At 36.8% G+C, this 17758-nt stretch overlaps 1 protein-coding gene across 3 annotated transcripts in view; it reads right to left on the reverse strand.

Moving 5' to 3' along the window:
- The window catches only part of CAPN7 (calpain 7), a 35910-nt gene that overhangs the window by 7356 nt on the left and 10796 nt on the right, over positions 1–17758 (reverse strand). For 2 of the 3 annotated variants that reach the window (XM_063325286.1, XM_063325287.1), the window contains 13 exons: positions 16598–16684; positions 15725–15851; positions 14818–14903; positions 13803–13896; positions 12063–12209; positions 10216–10322; positions 8974–9094; positions 8599–8743; positions 6671–6770; positions 4888–5023; positions 4360–4435; positions 1779–1924; positions 1011–1073 (listed from right to left, as the gene is read on the reverse strand). In XM_063325286.1, the coding sequence (XP_063181356.1) occupies positions 1011–1073; positions 1779–1924; positions 4360–4435; positions 4888–5023; positions 6671–6770; positions 8599–8743; positions 8974–9094; positions 10216–10322; positions 12063–12209; positions 13803–13896; positions 14818–14903; positions 15725–15851; positions 16598–16684 (1435 nt within the window). The remainder of the gene's footprint in view (positions 1–1010; positions 1074–1778; positions 1925–4359; positions 4436–4887; positions 5024–6670; positions 6771–8598; positions 8744–8973; positions 9095–10215; positions 10323–12062; positions 12210–13802; positions 13897–14817; positions 14904–15724; positions 15852–16597; positions 16685–17758) is intronic. The other variant, XM_063325288.1, reaches the window with a different exon arrangement.

Raw genomic sequence — 17758 nt, forward strand, 5'->3', positions numbered from 1 at the left:
ACAGAGATTAAAGTTAACAGCTGCTGGTTTATTCTTTCTTGAGGATAAAATTGCTAATACATGAAAATACATGCAAGTTACTTTATCCTGTGAGCTCTTGGCTATATTTATACTTCATCTGAAGAAGGTATAACTGCAGCTCATGTTGACAGCTGAAATATGAACAGCAGCTGGCCCCAAAACCGCCTGGGCTTCTGACTTAATTTCAGTCAAGTTTTTTTGCTCTTTCCCCTTCTGCTGTACTCCCAGGGAGCATTTCTACATTAAGTGTACCATGGGTATATTGCCTTGATCCTGTTTGGCAACATGAGTTCTTATCCCAAAGGTTACAGACCTTTGAGATGTCTTTGCGAAATTTAGGAACAGTGATGTATCGCAATATCACCATCCTAAATCCATTTGTCAGTCTTGCCACTGGTGCCTTTGGTTTGCCATTGCTGATTCTGTCCCATCATGCCAAGAGTTCTTCCAAGAAAATCACGCAACACTCTCAAGGGGAAAATTAGCAACGCTCTTGCAGGGTTTTCACTCTGCAGACAATCTGATCTCTGCAGAGTAATTACATATTAGGATACAGCTTGTTATTCTAAAGGCCAGCCTGTTCTACAAAGGCTTTACAGTTTCTCTGCAATGGTACAGAGATAACAACACACCCTGCAACAAAGGAGGAGATCATATACCAAATGCTGGTGAAAGTTAAGCCACCATCCACACAGAGTGGTGTGAACAGAGTGAGACAGCCCAACGACTTCTATGTTGGTATGAAGTATGCTAACAGTGCGGCTAATTGTTTGGCAAATTACATGTAACCTGAGTACAGGATTGGTCTTGTGCTAATAACGCTTAGATTAAGCTTTAGTTAAGAAGTTTCACCTGTCAGAAGATGGCCTAAGCTGACATTTTTTGGCAGTAATATAAAAATATATTTTAAAACCTTGTATATCTCAAATATAGAAAAGCCAAACCAGAATTACTATCCAGTGACCCATAAAGGAAAAATATTTCTTTACCCGTTTCGAAATGGTGTAGGGTGTAGGAATCTTGGAAAAGGTGAACTTGCACAAGGAATACACCTGTGTTGTAAAAGAAGCAGCTGGTCACACAATCATCTTGCACTTTTCATATGAAATCATAACATGTTAAAAAAAAAAAAAGGCAGAATTGCCTACACATCATTTTAAAATTCTTGTTCACTACATGCCTGTGTTACTCAGACGACCCCATCTGAAACACAAAATCCAGAATTGTGCTGGGACTAAGAAGACTTAGTTCTACTTAAATTTTTACTGAAAAAAAAAACCAACAAAATTGAAACAATCTGTATTTTACTTTTTTCAGGGACAGACATCTAGTCTTGATCATCACATGACTCAGCAGTTACAGAAAAACCCAAATACTGAGTCCAAGGACTTAGATAAGTCAAAAAACTTTAAATCTTAACTTGAATCTAAAATAGGCTTATTTTGGACATGTAGAAAGCCAATGCTCTGCCTGTACACAGATATTATTTTTTTTATTCTAGGAAATTAAAGTATTCTTCAGCTGATTTAATTACTAAAATTTCATTACTAAACCCACACACACGCTATATTGTCTTAACTGCAATGGAGAACATTATCAAGCACTTTTTATCCAGTGGTTCTGCTCCATCATTCACAGCCTCCCTCCCCAGAAATAACAGTATCGATCCAGAATCACACTTTTTTAATCAAATTTACAAATAAAGGACACTTTATAGTTTAATTGCTTACATTCACAATGAAATCAACACTACGTACCCTGATGGTGTAATGGATAGTGTTTTGTTTCTCGTACTGGGACACCACTAAGGTAAACGTATGTGTCCCCGGAGAGGTCAGCTTTATCTTGGTCAGATAATGAGGACTGTTGATCCGAATACCATCAATATACGGAGGAGGATCAGCTAAAAAAAAAAAAAAAAAAAAGGGAAGAAGACTTTTCCCTCACCAAAAAAATCCCCCAGCTCAGTAAACTTCTTAGCCATTTTATATCAGTGAATTTTGTCAGGGAAGTCAGACTTTTGGTACCAAGGTTAGACTGTAAGCACGCCTGAGTGCTCTTCGAAAGAACAGAGCTTCAACGTTTGCTCATAAAAAGGACAGATAATCTTGACAGCAACTGTCATTTTCAGGAGAGGTACACCACACATGACAAGACACAAATTCTGCACTTGAAATTACAGCTTAAATCCAATGACTTTCAAGAACTGCTATATTGATCTCCCACCAATGTGGGGAGACCTATTCAAACGAGACCTACTGTGATTATGTTGAAATTTAAAGAGAAACATAAGGAACGTTTGAGAACTCTCTAAAAATCCCTCTGAAGGGTCTGTTCTTTCTCCATTGTCTGTACAGTTCCAGAATGCAAACTGCTGAAATGCAAGCTTTGAAACACGTTAATTTCTTTAACTAACACACACTTTCTCTCTCTCAGAATCCTTGTGATCATTACACAAATGTATTTGCATCCCACTACCAATGCACATGTGGTACTTACTATAAACATCCCAAATATTTGCTTATACAATTAGACAGTGTAATTTGTTATTTGGCCTCTAATTGGTTCTTTCCAGACTTCTTTTAATTTCAATGAAGCAGGAACAAGTCTGGCCAATTACTTCAATAGGCCCAGGATCAGGTCCTTTTATTTTCTTCCACAAAGCAACATGGGAGAGTGGAAAGGATTAATATAAAACAATGAGAAGCTTAGGAAGGGGAAATCTCTGCCTCGCAGCCAAAGGATTAACCTGCTTTGTTTTGATCTCATTTTAACAGATGGTAAAAGTAATACTGCAGCTTGACCAATCTACTTCCATGGAAAAAGGTTTTAAAAGAGTTTGAGCTCATGAGATTAAAAGTTTACAAAAGAGTTTGGGTAGCGAGACAAAACATATGAATCATCCAGTTCTTGCTAGTGGTCTTGCTGGAAGACTGTCTCTTTCAAGCACAACTGAGCAACTCCCTCCACTACACAAACGTGTTTCATTTGCCCACTTCAGAATGTTTTCAGTAAGACAGCATGTAAAATAAGCGCTGCTACAAGTACTAGCAACTCAAACCACGTCTTGGGCTGGAAGGACAAGCAGATGCTTTAACAAGATCACCTCTTGCAAAAACAGGTGATGATTTGGTCAGGTCTCAACAGATGTCTTCTGCAGAAAGACAGCTTGGATTCTAGGGTAATTGGTCAGCAGAGTTCACTGAACAAGACCAGAGACGAACAATGCAGTCCCTATCAGCCATTCCAATAGGAAAAAAACCCCACAAATTCCACTCTTTGGTGAAAAGGAATTAAAAAAGCTACTCTCTAATTAACTGTTGCTAATACCTGTTGCATGAGCAGCTACCTGAATGCAATCCTGGTTCTAAAGAGGTTCCCTACCTGTAAAAGCAACAGGCCAAATCCTACCTATACTTTGAAATACATTGAAGTGTTCAGCTGTATCTTATGAACTTGCTTAGGTACTTTGCTAAGCCAAGTTCATAGAACACTAGTGCTGGAGCACCTCTCCTATGAGGACAGGCTGAGAGAGTTGGGGTTGTTCAGCCTGGAGAAGAGAAGGCTCCTGGGAGACCTTGTAGCAGCCTTCCAGTACCTAAAGGGGGCCTACAGGGGAGATGGGGAGGGACTCTTTAGCAGAGAGTGTTAGGATAGGACACAGGGTAATGGGTTCAAACTGAAAGAGGGTAGATTTAGATTGGAAATCAGGAAGAAATTCTTTACTGTAAGGGTGGTGAGGCACTGGAACAGGTTGCCCAAAGAAGCTGTGGATGCCCCATCCCTGGAAGTGTTCAAGGCCAGGTTGGATGGGGCTTTGAGCAGCCTGGTCTAGTGGAAGGTGTCCCTGCCCAGAGCAAGGGGGTTGGAACTAGATGATCCTTAAGGTCCCTTCCAACCCAAACCATTCTGTGATTCTGTAACAATTAACCTTGATTATTTTCATTTAGTAGAAGCTATAAACCTTAAAATAATTTCACAAATCTAGGAAATAACTATGCTATCAGATAAACAGAAGCACGGTATCTGTTCCCTCTAAGCATTAACTACTGCCAGTGCAAAATCAACAGAACAATAAAGAAAATACTGTGCCGTAAGAAGTGTCAGCAGAACTGTGTAGACCTCTTAGTGTGCTTCCAACATGTACAGCTTGGTTTATTCCTTCTGTGTAGGCTGCTGAAGGTGGTCAAACAGAGCTAAACAACTATTTCAGAAGATTGACCTCTTAGACTGAGGCATCCAGTTTTAAAGAAAAAAGTGCCTTTCCTCTCCACGAAATCCCTTGCAATTCTTCATTTATTTCTAACATCACCTTCTTGACAATTAAGGTACACTAACCTGGATAGTAAACTTTTTTGCCATCAGTCTTGTATACAACCATTGTAATGAATTCCCGATTGTGTGCAAAGTCATCCTATAAAAAACACAAAGCAAGCAGATTTGTACACTTCCATGGAATGCAACTAATGCTTCAGCAGAATCAAGTACACATTCTATCATCCCCTTCGATCACCACATCGCTGATATTTGTATTTACTAAGATCCAGTTCTTTAAAAAAAATACCTGAAATAAACAAAGTGTCACTAATTTAACTTAAAACAGTTCAGAGTTATTTCATTACCTTTATGGTGAATATAATCACCTCACTCAAATTTACTCTGCGTCTGTTTCAACAATCCTGTATACAATTACATATACCCGCTGAATTTAAAATTCATACGTATACATAGGTGTACATACTTGAACATGAAAATACAAGCAGTAATATACTAATAACATAGAAAGCTATATAAAAAAAAAGAATTCACAGAAGATATTACAGAACTCAGAATATAGAAAACATAAAAAAAAAAATAAGCCGGCACCTTATCTGTGATGTGCCTGCTAAGCAGAACCCAGACAGCAGCACCACCCTGTGGACACTGGACCTCAAGCTTGTACTGAGGATTATTAGCCAGGCTGTAGGCGTCCTTCACCGGCCCTTGCTTTGCATCCCAAGTACTAGAAGTAATACAGACATGTTATTAGATGAGTAAGACACTAATTGGTGCTTTGAGACCTAACTCCAAATCCTACACATATACAGAGCCATCCATTATCAGTAACAAAGTTACCGAAGGTTAATTTTCTGCAGGAATCTGTGACAGTGGTTACATAATACATCAGTGTCAAAAGAATTTTGTTTTATAAGTGAACAATACAAATGTGACAATAAAAAATGCTAAATACAAACAGTGTGGCACAGAAAAAGCTGAGCCGTTCAGGGAGTCCAGGCTAGCTAATTATTGTGATGATGGCAGACACCACATTTATAATTAAGGGAAAAACACCTACGCTTTTGTAACCGTAAGACTCCAGATATAAGTTATGGTTAGTTCCAAAAGCTTGTCACGTTTTTTTCCTCCAGTTTTTTATTCATATAATTTTTCTTTTAAAATTTGATCTGGTTTATGTTTGGAAGGGTTCCTGCATGAAGTGCTAAAAAAAACCAATAAATACATCTTTGAGGTACCCTATTGCAAAATCTGCCTGCTGCCTCGTGAACTGTCTAGACAAGGAAAATAAGGTCTGAAAAATCCAAAAGTGCTGATGACTGCATGCAAAGCGTGGTACGCTGGGAACAGAAATGGATAAAACTGTTCATAAATCCCACTGACCCTCCCACACTTTCAAAACTCAACAGCATGTGTGGAAGGCTGCATTATTAACTAAGCTTCAAATTATGACCATCATTACTCCACTTTTTATGGCAATTGCCACTTAGCTAGGCATTTCCCTATACAGAGGTATGATGAATACGAAAAATAATAGAGAGACAGACAGACCAGTAAGTAGGTGAGCTTTGAGATTAGCATATACACATTACCTCATCTTATTACATCACCACAGTGTATTTTAGAATTAATTTGAACAAAAAGATGGAAGGAGCCTTTACAGATAAAGCTCAGCAGTTGTACTATGGATGAAGGAGCTTGTGCAGAGCTACCATACACAGAAACAGTGTGGAAGCAGCAGTGAAGTGCAGTATAGTGGAGTGGAAAAATAGAGAAAGTCTTGCTTTCAGGAACTGAGACACACTTAACCTCAAACCCTGTGACAAAAAGACTGAATGTGATGGATACTAGCTAGGAAGCGGGTATGCTCAGAAAAAAAGTCAGCAGGCAAGGAAGATTACTTATGATAACTATGACTGGTGAGAAGTGAAAGTAGTTAAACTACTCGTGACATCAGTCAACACACCCTGTAAAAACAACATGCACTGCACAAATGACTTGCAACTGTCCAGGAAAATGAATTCCAAATAAAAGCTAGGTCACTCAAGCACAGTCTGCTGACTGCTTAAGCAAAACATAGAGGGCGCAAAAATCTGATTTCTATTCTAATAGATTTGTCACTGAGGTCAGAATCTGGTCACATAACCTTAGGTCCACAGCACCATCAGGAAGGTCACTGAAGTTTCAACCATGTTACAGAAGTAGTCAAAAAACAAAGCCTGGGCTTAGAATTTAAAAGTGTAAAGTCAGGCTCAAGGGAGCATGGTTGTAGTCCGACCTCTTCAGCTGTAACTAGGAAGAATGGAAGGAAGGAAACACCAAATCAGAACGTTTAGTCAGATATTGACACAAAGGCTTTTTTTCTTAGGCTAACCTGTGAATACATGTAGATTCTTTAAAAAGACTTGGGTTCCAACTCAAATAAATAACATCATAGTACTGGCACAGGTCCTCCCAGGCAATCCAGAAAATGCCTAAAAAAGAAATGCTGTTATTGTTTCCTTACCAGACACCTTCATTTTACTTGGTTTTCAAAAGTCTTTTTTCAGGCAAATGATCTAGCTTATATAAACCCACATTTCTGTAAAACTTAGTAGTAACATCTGCATTGCCCAAATTTCTAAATTTAAACTTAAGCCCCAAAACAAACAAGTTAAATCAAGAAAAAAAAGCTAGTCTCTGCCTATCATCAGGGACTTTCTGAAGCTGTCAGAATGCTTTTATGTTTCAAGCACTACGCAGAAGGCAGGAGAGAATCTGTTGTATTGAAAGAGACATCATTAGGTCATTCTGACTTTCCTTCCCCTTTCCTAGGTTTCTGAAAAAGAAGTTACACTTTCAAACAGGTTCCCCAAATTCAACAACCTACTTCTGCAGTCATCCAGCACAATCAGGTATTCAATCAGCATGTGAGTACGTTTCAATGTGTTTCTATGGTGTTTCACCATCTACGTGACTTGTTTTAGCACCCTGAATCCGCTTCATCTTTAGAATATTCTTGGGCATTTATTCTAATTCCCTGTAGCTCCCTTAATTGCAAATCCAGCCAACAAGAACGCCTGCAAGCTGACAGATTCCTGATGAAACGAACTCTCAAAAAGGTAACAGCCTTATAAGTCTCTGAAAGAGGCAGTTGCAGATCTTGCAGCACTAAAAAAAAATAAATAATTAAATGCAGTCAGAATAGCTACCTGTTTAGACAAGACCAGAATGTAAATCCAGTGAGAGGAAGCAACTCCCTTAAAACTATTAGTGTAATTTTATATAAATTTTACCTATTAGATGTTACAGATATAAATTCCTCACTGAATGAATCAGTAAATAAGTAATGAGCTAATCTCATAACTGTCACAAAGCCAGGACTGCTATTCTAATATTTAAATCAAAAGTTTTTCTAATACATTTGCATGAAGCTCATCATTAAATGCTATAATTTAATGGATTTGGCTGCATGCTGTTGTCAAAATAAAGTGTAACTGAACAAAAGGGTTCCCTTACAGAGACAAACAGCGACTAGGACACTATAAAAAGAGTAGACATCTATCTCTCTCTGAATGTAAAATGCAGCTTCTGCAGAATTTCTAAACTATCAGCAGTTGCCTGCCCTTCCACCGGCAAACCCACGCCACCTTTCCATGTGCTCCACTCTGCTGTTCCCTAAGGAAGATAGGACAGGACAACACTAGGCATCATTCTAAGTGGTTTCTTTGGACCGTGACATCGTAATGCCACTGTCTCAAAAATGGATCTCAATATACTCTTACAGCTGGAAACAGAATGTATGTAAAGATTTGTTTACAGATATATTAATGTAATGCAAGGGAAGAAAAAAACCCACTTACCTCCAGTGCATAACCTCAAATATAAGCAAGACAAATTTAAATACTGATTACAGTAAGCATGTTGATAGATATTTGCAAATGTTGGAGAAAAAAAAACCACAAAAAAAATCTATTCACATATTAAAAAGCAGCATTACACAGCTTATTGCCAGAATGTTATCTTTGCGCTGAACTCCCCTCTGCCCAGCTACTGAGACAGAAGCATTTAAGCAGAGAGGTAATTTCTTTTCAATTAATTTGAGATACATTAAACAGTCCAGACTACTTAAACCCCAGACAAACCCAAAGTGACAGTTTTATATACAGAAATAACTTCCTAAAGTTTTGGGCTATTTAGTTTCTAGTATCTGTTTTACTCTCCCACTCCTTGTGCTTAAGCATTCCTTTCCACCTTCCTGCAGGGATACACAACAAATATCTACATTATCTGAAAAGACAGTGACTTTTTAAGCTTTATTACCGTTGTCTATTTTCTGAGCTGTTCTGGGATCAAAGTTCAAATATTTTTGTAAATCTGGGGTCCAATTTCTTGTGTCGTTTTCACTGTATCGTCCTTTCCAACGTAAGTGGCTCCAGGGATTTTTTAACTGAAGAAATCGAAGTCCCTAATGAAATAACAAATAAAATGTCAGATTCATCTTGTCAAGATAATTTTTGTATTTGTATTAACACGGAATATGGATCAATAGCTCAAGAAAATACAGCACCATTAAACTTTCTGGAATTTGCCAATGGAACTAAGACAAAATAAACTGTATAAGCCATTAGAGCAAGTTTCAAACTTGTTTCAAGTTTCAAACAGCCATCTGAAAACACCTTCAGTTTTACTTGATACCTTATATTCTCTTATATCCAAGACTGCGTATGCATGGGTTGGAACTAAACCCCATTTTTCTCCTTCCTCTTCAGACATCACCCCTGTTGCTGTTGTGATAAGGACATCTCCTTTGTGAAATCTGCCCAAAAAGAGGTGAAAAATAGCTTAATTAATATTTTGCAAGTTGCAAACTGACATTTGCCAGACACTGTAATAGTATGTTTTTACACTGTCCATTAGTGTGACCCTGCTTTATAAAAAACTAGAATACAGGTGTTTTTTTATCAGCAGAAATCACTCCTGAAAAAGCCTGAGAAAGTGGAACTATTTTCTTTCAGTATTTAAGTATAGGCTTTAAGTGAAAAATTTGCATTTTCATATAATTTCAAAATTCCATATGTTTTACAAAGAAAAATCAGCATTTATACTATAATGGCTAGATCCCATCCTAATTGCAGTCACAACTCCAAATTGCAATGCCAGAATATCTGCAAAGTTGTTGACAACAGAGAGCTCCTAACCTACTGAAGAAGCACTCTAGAGAGAGTCATGCTCTTTTATCATGAACGCGGATGTTTCAGTCATCAGGTTATCCCCCTTCTACTGCATTGAAGCGCATAAGAAACTGGTTGCACAAAACAGTTTTGAAGGAAATCAAAGTACTTGCTAGCTGACATTTATAAATTACAACCTTATCTTTCACTGTAAGTAGAATTGTTATTGTAGGTCTGAAGAGCAGTATTGCAGTTTTGATAGACTTTTGCTGCTTCTCCAGGAGATTTACTAATGGGGCACAATTACAAAGATCTTGTGATATGCTTAGAAATACTTTATTATATCTTCTTGCTAAAGACAGCAGATCAATAGCAAACTTCTGGGGAACTGTGTTGGAACACAGAACACGTTTTCTTCTACTTTTTAAATGCTTTGAACTTGCACATTGGTTCTAACATGCTCTTCTCTGACTCTATATTCTGTTTTCTTCATCAAGAAATGGGCTAATTTTTCTTCTTTATATTTTTTTTTCTTCAAATATATCTCATACAAAATTCCACAATATTTTACTGTTCTATTCTATCAATGACACCAACACCTCAATTTTACTTCTTCCAGAAAACACATGGAGGTTTTATAAAGCACAACTTGCAGTAGTATCGAAACACTATCAAAGGATCTGTGGTGCTGGTATTGCTTTTACAGTGGTAACCCAGCTACTACACATCAAGCATTTTAATTACTTCAGAAAAAATAAACTTCTACCTCTGATAAAGCATTCTGAAAGTACTGTCTTTATTGAAAGCTTGATTGTCCGAGTGCATAGCAATTCTTTCAGGTATCCAACCAGTCAGTGCATGAAGATCAATATTCTGAAATGCAAGCATTCAAAAGAAATCAGAATAGATACTACATCTATAAACATATGATGTCTGTACACAAATTATAGAAGTGCCTTGAAAGAAACAGAGTATACACAAGATACAATAGAGCTCTACACATCAAAAGCTGAAGATTAAGACTATATTAAAACAAACAAACAAACCCCCAAACTTATTTGATTAGTTTAGAACATTTCCAAATAGCCTCTCAAAAAAGAAAAAAATCTGGAAAGAGAACTGATGAAACAAACTGGAATTTCAGAGTAATGGAAGCATAAGAGAATAATCAGTCATGCTCAACTCTATGATGTGTTTCATTTATTTTGTTGATTCACAGACTTTTAAAGCACAATCTCAGAAGCACTATTTGGAACCTGTTACTATATACACGTTTTAAATAATTTAAGTGTTACTTCTAAGGCTCAGGGTTTGGGTTTTTTATTCTTTTTGGTAACGCTGACACTGACACGTATTTCCATAAAAGAGGCTTTAATCTCCTCATTTTATCTCCTTGAAATATATTGCTTATCCCCTTTTCTTTTGCTTTGTACTCCTCAAAGCAAGAGCAGAGACTAAAAATGCTTGACGTGTCAATAATGAGCACTGGTGGGTGGGAACTCAAGGAATTACAAGCACAACCCAGCCAGTAAGTGTGATTATACAAGTGTGATTAAGAAGACACAACCCTGATTATAGACGGAAGCTATGATACAGTCGAAAGCAGAGGGGTAGGAAAGGTGGAGATTAAATGTTACAAGTCAAGTTGGTTTTCCAGGTAGCAAGTTAGAGGACAACAAAGGGAATAAAATACAGCTAGTCTCAGCAGCTTCTCTCCTCCAAAACAAAGCAGCCCAACACTGACATAAATATACATAAAACCATATGCTACATTTACCCCTTATACACAGAGACTTTTGTCTCCATAATAATTTTTCAAAATGTGATGATTATCTACTATACCCTCCAAGAATGCAATGATCAAGACAGTGATTAGAAAGTGAAGAACACCACGAATATAAAAAATATACTGTTAAAATGTTAAAGAATTTTAAATTAAAATCAGAAATGCTTCCTAAGTAACAAGCGAACATTATGCGGGCTACTCATTTCGGTAAACCATCCCTCTTTGACAGAATAAGTTGCATGTCAGTCTAGCTGCAGTATGATGACTGTTTCTTCAGTAACCATGTTATAGGAACCCATCACATATTGATATAAATGAGTGGAACAATCTGATGAACAAACTTTCACAGATCAAAGTACTTGCTCCCTCTATATAGATGTACTAAATGATTAGGCTGTTCCTTTTCTAGCTGACTCTTCTGCCTAACGAGGGAGAGATGCCCTATTTAACGACAGTTAGAAACCGAGATCAGCAGTATTGATAGGGGCAAAAAAATGTACGACTTCACCCATCACTTTAATCTAGACTCTATACAAAACACATATACTTCCCAACCATAAGTGCCAATCCTGCAGTCAGTGGACTAAGATTAAGTCTGCCCACCAAGATATCTTGCTCATTCTACTTTGATGGGATAAATCTCATCAAATACAGCTAAGCATATTTGTGAAAGAAAGAAATTAAAAAAAAAATAAATTTAAGAAAACTGCGAAGCCAATACTTGCCTGCCCAAGCAATTCAGTTTGATTTGACTACAGGGAAAATTATTTGACCCAAGATTATCTAAGTGGAATTTTAGAAAATCTTAGAAATAGTCTAGTACTTACAGAATTTGATCCAGGAAAATCATATCCTCCCATGACTTTCATGTAAGCCTTTTCTATTAGCGATACCCATAATTCATTCTTATTGTTAGAATAAGAGCAGAGAAGTTCCCCACTATGATCAACAGGTAACTGGTCATCTATGATTACCTGTGTGAAATAAACAAATGGAAAGTGATCATAAAGCTAATAAAATTGTTTTAGAAGTATTTAAAAAATAAAACCAAGCTCTCATTAAAATACAGCTTCTCAGACACAGCCAGACCTGACCATCATTCTCACATGTGGACACCTCTATCAATCCTGCAGTGGTTCGCCCAAATGAACAAGAAATTCTGTTGCCAGCTCTTACTTGCACTGGTCCACTGGGTGACCTGCGATCACCTGCCTTGCTTTTCCCTAGGTAAAATTGAGATCATGACAGTATGCTCTTGTAAACTGTCTAAAATCTATTGTAAAAGGTAGCCACAGACATGTTCAGTGTAATTACAAGCATAAAAAGTAAAGAAAAGCCTAACAGTATTCCTCACCTAATTAGGAAACAGAGCATGGACTGTGCTTGGTAGCCATCAGAAAAATAAAGTCATTTATCTACAAGGAAACAAACTATGTGTCACATCACTTTCATAGTCACTAGTTCCAGATTTAAATTTCTTCTTTCTGGAAACGAAAAACAACCCATAGCAGCAGTTGTGAAAGCATTAACATTTCTTCTTTAAATTAGGTAGAATATATTCAGCATTATTACAGATTGTTACTGCAGTATTTGTAGCGGTTTGAAACAGTTTCCCAGAACAGATGTTTCAGTTTCACATTGACATTAGTCTGTGCCAATCCAGGCTACCAACACAGCACATTTTCTGTGGTCAAATCCTATTTGTGCAGGAATAAATAATCCTTTTCATAGAAGAGCAAGTGGCCATTCATCCTAACAAATGGCAGCCATTAGGAGATATTTTGGAAAAAGTATTAAACGCAAGGCAAGCACATAAAAGATACTTCCCCGAAACATTAATTCAGATTCTGGAATTTTGCAAGTCAAGGACTTCCTGACCCAGAGGTTATATCTTAGCAATTAATGGCCTTTGAGGACTTTCCCTGTACTCTCCTGCCCTGTGAATATGACCACTCAACTTTTGAACTCCCATAAACATTCATCAGTCACTATGATCTGCAAGAATCAGTGCTACAGTTAAGTATTATGTGAAGAAATACATTATTTTATGTCCTTGTGTATTGCACTGAAAAGAAAATGAAGTTCTTTGTGAGTTTATGAAGTTCTATCATATATCTTCGGGCATCTCCTCTCCTTACTAAAAATCTGTGGTTATCCGAGTTATTCCTCGAAGGTCACTCCATGTCTATACTCTTCCTGGATGTCCTCCTCTATATTTTTAGTTCTGTAACTTCCTAAGTCAGAGTGGAAAGTGGATTGCTTGCACACCACCCTATTCATAGATGTGGGATGCATAATTTTGTTCCTGTATAGATTTCATAATTCTTTTAAGCTGTTTAGAGACTTTTCAATGATTTCAATGCGAGTACGGCTATTTTCATGAATGGCTGTAGAAGAAATACCTACATTCTGTTACAAACTTTACAACCAAAATGAATCTCAAAAGGCTTAACAATTAAATTAAAAAAACAATTAAAAGCATAGCTTCACAGTGAAGCAGATCAAGCCTTTAAAATATGTGACTCAAACAGTAACAGTATTAAGTCCCCCCCCGCCAAAGCATTTACCTTTCTAGGTACACCATTGATATGAAGCTTCACCATGTATTTGCCACATGGATTATATTCTGGTTCTCCTTTCTTATTCTGAGGGTAAATTATACTGTAAGAAAAAGAAAAAAAAGATGAGGAAATTGTGACATAAATGACTTGGCTCTACGTACGCTGATAACAATAAGAGTGCAATTAACATAGTCTTTCTGGAATTTACATTGAACATATACATGGAATTTCTGATGAAAGAGCAACTCAAATTTAGTAAAAATGCCATGATGTTTAAATTGGTTTTATTTTTCAGGCCTTGCTGTTGCTGCGGTTCTCTGTTTAATATACTAACAAAAAGAACATAAGTAACCTCATTGTTTCTCCAACAGAAGCAAGGCAAATAAATTTATCTTACTATTAAACAAATGGTATTTACATATCTGTAGTATAAATATAGTATTTGCCTGAATGACAAATCAAACATCTGAAGAAGGAGAACACAGTGCAGAACTCACTGCCCTTGCAAAGAATACAAGTTCAGTTCTAATGAATATAGGTTAAAACAAAAAAAACTAAAATACAGTAACAACATTCACACACTGGTCTGGCAACAGGCTCCCAGCAAAGTCTGTCAAACCCACACCAAATTTATCACAGGACACTAGTCGAGGGGAACTGAGATAGTGCTGTTAACATTAGTTCTACAATGAGATGCAATATGGACCACCTGTAGCACAGCAGCTGGCATAGCAAAGTAGGAAAATAAACCTGTAAAGCATAAGTATAATTTCTATTAAAGACCAAAACAAACCCTACGAACTATTTATTAGTCCTCAAAGCACATCTGAGGTTAGACTCCAGTGTCTGTCTACATATCTATATAAAGCTGGCTTCCCTCTCAGAAGTGCTGAAGCCACATGAGCCCCAGAGGGACGAAGGTGAAACAAATGCTAGTTTTTACTGTGTCCAACTGTCATAGAACATATTGCAAAAGCTTGACACCATTAAATCTGAAAAGATCTTAGAAAGCAACACTTACCTTGTGATCAATTTTTTGTTATATCTTCTTTCATATGCTGCACTGATTGCTAGTGATGCCACAAAAGAACAATCTGATACTATTGTCTATAAAGAAAAGAAAAAACAGTGAGGATGTTTACTAATAACGTGGAGGGAAGGGTTTACTAATAACGTGGAGGGAAGGGTTTACTAATAACGTGGAGGGAAGGGTTTACTAATAACGTGGAGGGAAGGGTTTACTAATAACGTGGAGGGAAGGACAATTGCCAGTTAGTAATTCCCTTCAAGAGGGAAAGGATTTGAACTAAGAGAAGTAAAGTTACTACTAAAAAGGCAGGAAACATATGCTTGCTCAACCTGAGGCCCCTACAGAGCAAACTAGAGTTAGAATTATTAATGACAATCAGAGGCAAGTGCAGATACCTCAGGATTCACTAACACTTACTCCCTCCTCCCCAAAACTCACTGTGTACTGTAAACCATATCCAACAGCATAATCTATTGCTGATTTCAAAATAGCTTAGGCCATATGCAACTTAAAGCTAAGCCTTAGCGGGGCACTCTGCTTCCTGTCAAATAAAAAAAATTAAAAGTCTTGCTCATTATTTTTGCCATGCAGTAAATTAAGTGAACAATTTGCTGCAGAGTACACCTTGCCTTTTTTTCCATACTAACCCTACCACTATTTCTGGAAAACAGGATTTGCAGCTGGAATTCAAATTCCAATTTTTCACTTCCGCTGCTAACACGCCTGTTTATTCTCATGGCTAGAAAATGCATGGAATCTGAAGTGATACTATTTATTTAATCTCATGAGAGCCAAGGAAAGCACAGTCACATTTGGGGATTCCTTTTTGAACAAGAAGGTCTTATATCCCCCACAATAAATTGCTAGCAGCTCACATTTTTCTTCAGGAACAATTTACCTGCTTTATGCTGAAACTTGATACAGTATAAATCATCGTAGGGTTATTTGTTATGTCATCTGGTCGCACCCACTTGGCAAACATTGCTTTCTGTTTGGGGGATAATGGTAACTTCCCACATTTATCACTAGATTTAAGAGAGAAAATAGCAGTAATAAATCAATAGCAGCTTAGGAAAGTTTTTCATGGTATGTCCAGTCTTATATATTTATATATAATTTATCTTATATCTGGGACATACAGATGGTGCAGAATATGTGCAGAACAATTACACTGCTTTGTATACAGAGCTGTAAAACAACTTCAAAGAACACTACTGATAAGTTTGTGATTTTTAGGGAAAAAAGCAAAAATACAAAAAACATGAAATAAAATCCATGAGCTTCCTTCATAGGGGACTGAACAGGAGAAGGGAATTTCAAAAAGCCACATACACCAGCAGAAACTCAAATTCTTCACTTTATTTCAATACGATGAACTGATAATAAAAAGTTTCTTTAGTTCTGAAAATATTGAGGCTTGTCTGATTGACAAGCCTTAAGTGGGGAAAAAAACTCACCAACCAACAAACCACAAAAAAACAACCAACCCCAAGCGTCTTTGTCTATTATGGCTGTGTAATCTTAACATATTGTTATTGCTCATGAATGAAGGTTTAGCAGTTACATATCACTCTTCCTTGGAATAGTCCTTTAATAATTTTAAGATCAGATTGGAAGAAGAAAATGGTAGTATTTAAATATCTTCTGAATTATGCTTAAAAGGATGTTTAAACAATTTTACACTCTGAAAACAATCCCACAGAAATACTAAGTATGGGAAAGCTTTGGAAATAAAAACAAAAGTAAATTTCAGTAATTGAATAACACTTACGAAAATGGCATAGGGAAGGCAAAACGTTCCCTGAGATCAACACTCATGAAAGGTACATATTCAATGCCATTAATTTTTGAAGTCTTCCTGTAAGTCACAAGGAAAAAAAATATATATAGTTACAAACCTATCGTCTTTCAAAGACTAAGTTCCAGAAAATTAGATTTTAAAAACTAACAAGTCAGTGCTTCTGAAAACAGGAGTTTTCCTCAAGATGACTTCCTCTTGAAAATTAAACAATTGCTGTATTTAGTCGTGTTTGAAACGTGCAGTACTTGATGGCTCAGTCACTAATCCTGCAAGTACATACTTGGGGACAAGTCACCATGCCAGGCTAGAAATGATTAGCAGCCACAAACCTCCTCATAGTTCTAGAAGTCACATTTAAAGCTACATTTGTCTAAACAGAATTTCTCAGGTCACTTAAGCCTGTCATTAAAGAGAGTCTTAGGATAAGCTGACAGCAATTAACAATTAGGAACACTTAGACTTCATCTAATTGGGACAGTATTTTGGAACACTGTCAAACAATAATAACAAAAATACTGCACATGTTTATTAGTACATTTTTAAATAAAGCATACAGAACACTTTAAAAAATGAGAATCATATTTAAATGTGAGTGTAATTTAAGTTTCAAACAAGGAATTAACTGAAAAAGGTATGTGAAATATTTTTAAATCAAATGATTATTAAAGACGTAAAACAACTTGAAGTTGTCTAGGAAGACTAGAAACAACAACGGCAAAAACCACCCCACCCAAAACCATCCAAACCATCCACAAAACCAGAAAAATTCACTGCACAGGCACTGAAAAAGAATCAAAAGCGACATTTTAATAAGCCAATTCTTAATGCTCTGCAACTTTTCCAACACACATATATTTCTATCTTCATGACCATATCCTCAGTCCATTCAAGTCTCCTAAAGTCAACAAGCAGTCTAAATGTTTTATGATCAAATCTTGGACAGTGTTGAGCATCCCCTCTGTCACAGTCTTTATTATTGCATGGGGAGGAGGAGGAAGGTTGAAACACCTATCAGACAATGCATTTTTTTTTTTTTAAGATATATTTGATAATCTTCAAAATTTACAATTTAGCCTAAATGGATTATTTGTAGCTTATTCCACCTATAATAAAAACCAAAGCAAAAGGAAC

This window comes from Chroicocephalus ridibundus, chromosome 2 (genome assembly GCF_963924245.1).
Source record: "Chroicocephalus ridibundus chromosome 2, bChrRid1.1, whole genome shotgun sequence".
Lineage (NCBI taxonomy): Eukaryota > Metazoa > Chordata > Aves > Charadriiformes > Laridae > Chroicocephalus > Chroicocephalus ridibundus.